The sequence below is a fragment of the Vigna umbellata genome, chromosome 9, assembly GCF_029865625.1.
Source record: "Vigna umbellata cultivar VRB3 chromosome 9, Vumbellata_1.0, whole genome shotgun sequence".
NCBI classification, from domain to species: Eukaryota; Viridiplantae; Streptophyta; class Magnoliopsida; order Fabales; family Fabaceae; genus Vigna; species Vigna umbellata.
In genome coordinates, this window is record NC_142173.1 from 8,931,494 (window position 1) to 8,937,772 (window position 6,279).

Sequence of the window (6,279 nt, forward strand, 5' to 3'; positions counted from 1 at the left end):
GTTATTCATATAATTTGATGATTATTTTATTAATCATTAAATTTCAATCAAATCTTAACAAACCAATATATATATATATATATATATATATATATATATATATATATATATATATGAATATTTTTAGGAATATATAAATAAGACTTTTTATTATAATTTTTTACATATAACATTCATGTAGTAGGTAATTTAATGTAAAACCTTGTTAAAATATAGGATTTTAGAAGTGATTAATACATATTATTTTAGAAGTGCACTTTGAGAAAACTTTAGCCGGACGTTTGGCTAACAAGTTGTTACAAGCACATGCTTTTAATATCATAACACCAAATATAGTACACACTATTTAGCCTTTTCATTTGTTTCCATTTAGATAGTAAAGAAAAAAAAACATGCATCCAGTAACAAGCATATAGAAAAACTTATTCATTTATATTTAACTAAGGTTACAAAGAGCTTATTAAAGGAAAAGACTAAATTACACAAAATAAAAGCTAGTTCACTGTGATTGTAAAATAAAATTAAAAGATACAAATACATATTTCATTTATGCATTATTTATTATGAGATGATTGAGAAGCTAACAATGAGTTTTTCTTTCTTTTGATTGGACAATTTCGTGAGTCATGATCGGTTCCACCACAGTTAGGATAATGACAATGACGAGACTTCTTTGCAGCTTCAACTCCTCCTTTCGGCGTTGATCCTCTTGGTCTTTCGTTTTACAAGTGATAAGATTTTCAGCATCACACTCATCAACATTTAGAACACTGTGTTCTAGATCAATTGAATTTTCTTGAACTTCAAGCATACTTTTTAAATAGTGAATGACTTTCTTTAACTCTTTAGTATCTACTTCAACTCGATCTATGGTCTTTAAAGATTCAACTTCTAAACATTGCACAAGTGATCGAAACTCAATAGAGGAGTTATCATTAGTTGATTATGTGTCTTGATCGTGGGATCAATGAGCTTTCTTTTCTCCATCGAGAAGGAAGGTATTCTTTTGGAATGCTAAAATAGTCATTCTTCAACAATACTCGAATAATATGTCTACATAGTATCCCAGAAAATTCAAATTCTTTACAAGAACAATAAATTGAATTTTTTTCCTTTATCCAAGTTACAGAACGACCTCCATCAAGTTTGGTATGATGTCGCACCGACTAAGAGTCATTGTCAATCACAGTTTTTGAATATTTTGTAGATAACTCAATCTCACGTTGAAGCAACTCAAAAACATATTTTTTATTTTAAAAAACAACTAATAAAATGATAAATAACTACCTTTTATTTTATTTTTTATTTTAAAAAACAATTAAGATAACTACCTTTTATTTTTTTATTTTAAATTAAATTTTAAAATTATTAAAATACCCTTGGATTTAAAATATGTTTTTTTAATAAAGATTTTTTTTAACCTAAACAGAATATTATATCATAATTTAAATTTAATATATAGTTTATATATTCAAATAAGGTTATTTATAGAATTTTAGGTACGAAAAATAAATATTTATTTTATATAATAAAAAAGATAACTAGGTAACTTTGTTTTATCAAATATAATTTTCAAAATTTATAACACTAATTTGTAACAAATTTGAATTAATTACATTCTTTTATATTTAAAATAAAAAAATCTAAAAAAGAGTTTATGGATTGATCTAATCGACAGGATTTTTGTAGATAATTTAGTTTTATGAATTTTTTTATAAGAAGCTTTTTGGTTCTATGAATTTTCTGACATTAATCCACGTGTCAGAACCAAACTTGAGAAACCAAATTGACGGATGTAAATATAGAGAATAAGAGATGCCAAACATTGATGCAAAGAACGAAAAAAGATGCTCTCAAACACACCGGAACATATAAATATGAAAACTCTTTCATCACTCACGTAACAAAACAGAAGGTTAACATATACAAATACAAGCAAGACAGTAAAAGGCCCATAACAGATAAAAACAAAAAGCAAAATCAAAAACAAAACACAAAACTGTAACTGCTTTCGGCTTCTTTTTGTAATTGATAAGCATGGACAAGGAAGGTCGTGCAACAGTTGTGCCGTGCAATAAGTGTGCAAGCTTATCCTTGTGTCTTTTTTTTCTCCCTTTTTTATTCTTTATTTTTAAATCCAACCATCATAATGTTAGAGATATTTTTTTATTCTTTATTCTATACGCTCCTTTTGTAGGATTTGCACACTCTTACAGTTATCGCGTTCATCTAGATAAATAAATAAGAAAAATCATTTGGCGAATTTTTCAAATTTGTAAGGTGGTGAGCAATAGGGAGGAACAAAAAGCTAAGTGCTAAAGACGAACCAACATTTAAAACTAACCGCTTCTCTGTGCTTAGTATTTTAGGTTTTGATGTCATCATCTGAAGAATAATAAACACTTGGATCGGAATTCACTTGAGGGAATGTCACAGTTATAAAATCTACGACCAATAGATACATAATATAAGCTAAGTCAGATACATAATGAAATGTTCATAGCCTCTAGATGAAGCTGTACAACACACAAAAGCTACCATAGAGTGCCACCCAAATTCAGCAAGAGTCACTCACGCCTCCAAACAAGGTTACTACTGCATTATGGTCATCTCTTTCGCCGCTTGGGCTCCACCTGCAAAATTCAAAATTTGAAATCCAATAATATAAAACCACAATCCAAAAAGTAAAATGTCACTGTGCCTCAACAATGAACCAACTGTCTACCAACTATTTTGTGACCCCATTTGGTTTGAGAAAAAAAAAATCAATTTTTACTCATAATTACAAAAAGGGCACTTCTCTTTTGCTTATTGGTTTCGAAAGTTTGTTTTTTTTTTAAACACTTTTTCAAACAAAAGGGCATCTGATGAGAGTTTCCAAATTCTGGTAATAAATATCTTACTGAATATAATCAATCATACTCCCATATTAACTTGAGCCTACCACAAAACAGACACGAGGATGAAATTGCATTCATCAGAAATAAATAACCTCACTGTGCCACAGCACCATTAACCCCTCCAAAAATTCAATAGCAATTGATATAAGACAAGTAGTGAACAAAATAAATAGCCTACATGTATAACCCCCTCACAAAAGGAAGGTGCTGGTTTTTCATGTTAAATATTGTTAAAATTTCGAGCAGATTAACCAAAGTGAGTGTAACATTGTCATTAGGATATCAATTAAACATCATTGCTAAGCCTATATCTCAAAAGAAAGAAAATTACAGCCTTCAATACATTACCAATGAATATAAAAAGAATACATACCGGCCAGACAACAGTACAACAACTAAAAATAGCATAGGTATACATTTAGCCAACCCACATTAGCAACGCAAACAGTGTTTCAGATTAAGGACAGCAAATAAGACAGAACTATGAAAAGTTTGGTATCAAAATAGGAGAGAAATGCACATGATACTGTTAACTTACACATGTGCAGTACTTATTCATGTGTCTCCGTCCACACTAACTAGTGAAAAACCAGCTGCAATCTATGGTCATTTTAGAAACTAGCTGTATAAGGGTTAGATTTTAAAGAGATTTTTTTTTTCCATTAAATCATTTATTCCTTTTTCAGCAATGTGTCCCGTTTCCCTCCCCATATCCTTGCCAGAAACTAGATAATAGAAAACTAATGTATTAGTCATATGCTGGGAACATTAAGTAACAATTATTTGGTGTTGGACACAAGAAGTCACCTTGCCATCGGCTCCTGGTGATGCAGAAAATGTAGCTTGCGGTTTCTTCATATCATCATCAGATGAACATTCTGAACACACAAAATGATCTAATTTCTTTGCTTCTTCGATGGTCATGCCCACACAAGCAGGATGATACCTACAAAAAACCTACAAAGATTGAAATGTGTGTTCTATAGAGCATAAAGAGACACTCAACATGTAAAGAATGTGAGTCTTGGACACTCATTAGATTTTAACTCTTCTACAATTCACATAGAAGTTATGTCCACAAAGTTCTATGTTGATGATGACTGCAGTAATTTGCAGCTCCCGTATTTCATAAACGTTATATGAAAATACATGTCCCAGTATACTTTTCAAAACATGCATGGAAACAATAAACAGATGGAATAAGCCTCTGCATCATCAAATTTCTATTGGTCACGCATATATTGAAATAAAAGAAACGACAGAACCCATAATCATTATAACAACAGCCCCCCACAAGCACATTGACACTTTCGGGCAGACATAAATTCCATCCGTCACTGAACTTTTAGCTGTGAAGCTCAGATGTCACAAGTGAATGTACAACGCATTATATATTCACCCGTTTCTTCTTTGATTTGTTTTACTTTTACTTCACAAGTAAAATGCTTTTTCAAGACCAACATGCAAAGGGCTTGCACAGGTAGATGCAGTTCTATACAAGAGTTTTAGGACCATACATGAGCTTCCAATAGAACTTACAACTTTCTAACACCCTTTAGGCCACTCATTCTGCAGGTGGTGAGATCACATAACTGATAATTCCTTCAACCCAGTAAATAGCATCCAATGCTCAAATTCAACATACAAAAATAAACACCCAAAAAATAAATTCAAAATTCCAAGCACAATACTAGTAAAGAAAGTCAGGCAGAACACACTGATTTTACCAATCCTTGCACCCTTCACATTGTACCATGAGGTCATCCGGGTTATATGGCATCTCACACTTGCAATACCTTCAAAACACAAGCCAAAAAAACAAACCTTTAGTTCTAAAACCCAAAATCCCCTTCCACACAATCAATAACCCCAACATAACCCAAATTTTAATAGTAATACCTGAAAAATTTAATAGGTTTTTACTTACATTTACCGAAAATCTCGACTTTCACTTAAAATATATCTATTAAAATGTATTAAATTGCTTTAAAGACTAAAAACCACATGCCAAAATCTGGTGTCTGTCAAAATGTAAATTTAAAATCTCGAGTTCACTCAAAACACAAATGCGAAAATGTATTAAATTGTTGTAAAGACTAAAACCCCATACAAAAATTTCGTGTTTCTGTTAAAATGTTAATAGTAAAAACTGTACTAATTCTTTTATAATGACTAAAAATCCTTTACAATGAAAAATGTAGATACTTAAAATTATAACAAAACAATGTACATAAATGTGTTTCTGCATTAAATTTTCATAGGACAAAAATCGGATTATTTATAGAGAAAAACATATATGAGAGGAAACTCACACAGCAACACGGTCAGGAGTGAAAGCCCCAGTGGCAGCCTTGTACTCAAATCTACAATAGTAATCCTCAGCACCCACATTCTCCAGCTTGGTGTAGTTCTTGAAAGAGTGTACTACGCATTTTCCTTCTATGGTGTGAGCACTCTGCACATCATAGTGGTCGGAGAGAAAAAGCTCTTTGGCACCATGGAACTGTCTGCGACCCCCAATGGACTCTTCGGGTCTGTAGTACCACCTCACACGAACCTTCACGTTGTTCCTGTTGTCCTGCTCGATCTTCTCCACGCGCGCCACGTAAGGGGGCTTCGACGTGTCCGATGGCCGCATCAGAACGCAATCACCGGCTGCAGCACCAAAGAACCAAACGCTGTCAACGACAACCCCATCTCAAAAAAACATCATGGGCAGGCCCGAAAACAGGAAAAGGAAACGTTTTGAACGAGGAAAACGCAAAGGGTGGTTGTGTGTGTTACCTCGGACGACCTTGTTGGTTCCTCTTATGGTGTACGAGTCCAAGTCCTTTCTGCCTGGCCTCGTTTTCGCCATGCGGTGCGCGAAGGGTGTTTTGGGGAATGAGGAATTTTTTTTTTCAGAGGGCTTGTTGTTGGGTTAAAAGGAGAAGAAGAGGAACTGAGGAACCCTAAGGTGTGGGTTTGGGTGAGGGGTGACACTTTTTTTCTGTGAGGGAAGGGAGTGACTGTGACGCTTCGCCTGCGATTTTATTACTGTGGCTTTTTGGGAATGTAATGCGACGATTCTTGGTCGGTTCATTACATTTGACTGCTTCGTAAATTTTTCTTGTCCTGAGATCTGCGCTAAGTAATTTCCTAATCCACTCCATTCATCTTGTGACATGTCACATTTATGGAAAAACCATAATTTTCTTGTTTAATGGTGGACTTTTGGAAACAAATCTTACTACATAGTATTCTTAGCATTCAATAGATGTGCTTCACTTGTAGGAAAAATGTGTTAAAACGGTTGGGTTGAATTAGAATGATATTTCGTCAATTGGTATATATAGATTGAAAAAAAAATCTACATAATTAAATTATGTTTTACATTTGT

General features: G+C 33.0%; 1 protein-coding gene across 3 annotated transcripts; it reads right to left on the reverse strand.

Annotated features, from left to right (window-relative positions):
• Positions 1–2,332: 2,332 nt before the first annotated feature.
• On the reverse strand, positions 2,333–5,935 carry LOC148192469 (chromatin remodeling protein EBS). Of its 3 annotated transcripts, none has more exons than XR_015782230.1 (5): positions 5,685–5,935; positions 5,213–5,555; positions 4,628–4,696; positions 3,708–3,857; positions 2,333–2,633 (listed from the first exon to the last, which is right to left on the reverse strand). XR_015782230.1 is itself a non-coding variant. In XM_088099007.1 (5 exons), the coding sequence occupies exons 2-5, from the start codon at positions 5,536–5,538 to the stop codon at positions 2,607–2,609; spliced, it is 561 nt and encodes a 186-aa protein (XP_087955133.1). In that variant the 5' UTR covers positions 5,539–5,578; positions 5,685–5,929; the 3' UTR covers positions 2,387–2,606. The 3 variants fall into 3 exon arrangements, 2 of the variants coding, with proteins under 2 accessions (XP_087955133.1, XP_087955132.1); XM_088099007.1 differs by having other exon boundaries at positions 2,387–2,633; positions 3,708–3,846; positions 5,213–5,578; positions 5,685–5,929; XM_088099006.1 differs by having other exon boundaries at positions 2,387–2,633; positions 3,708–3,846; positions 5,685–5,926.
• Positions 5,936–6,279: the final 344 nt, after the last annotated feature.

Coding starts and splice junctions, on each gene's coding strand:
- LOC148192469 (XM_088099006.1), bottom strand. CDS start 5,757: ATGGCGAAAACGAGGCCAGGCAGAAAGGACTTGGACTCGTACACCATA. Junction 5,556..5,684: donor AACCAACAAGGTCGTCCGAG/GTAACACACACA, acceptor TTGGTGCTGCAG/CCGGTGATTGCGTTCTGATG. Junction 2,634..3,707: donor CACCAGGAGCCGATGGCAAG/GTGACTTCTTGT, acceptor TGAATTTTGCAG/GTGGAGCCCAAGCGGCGAAA.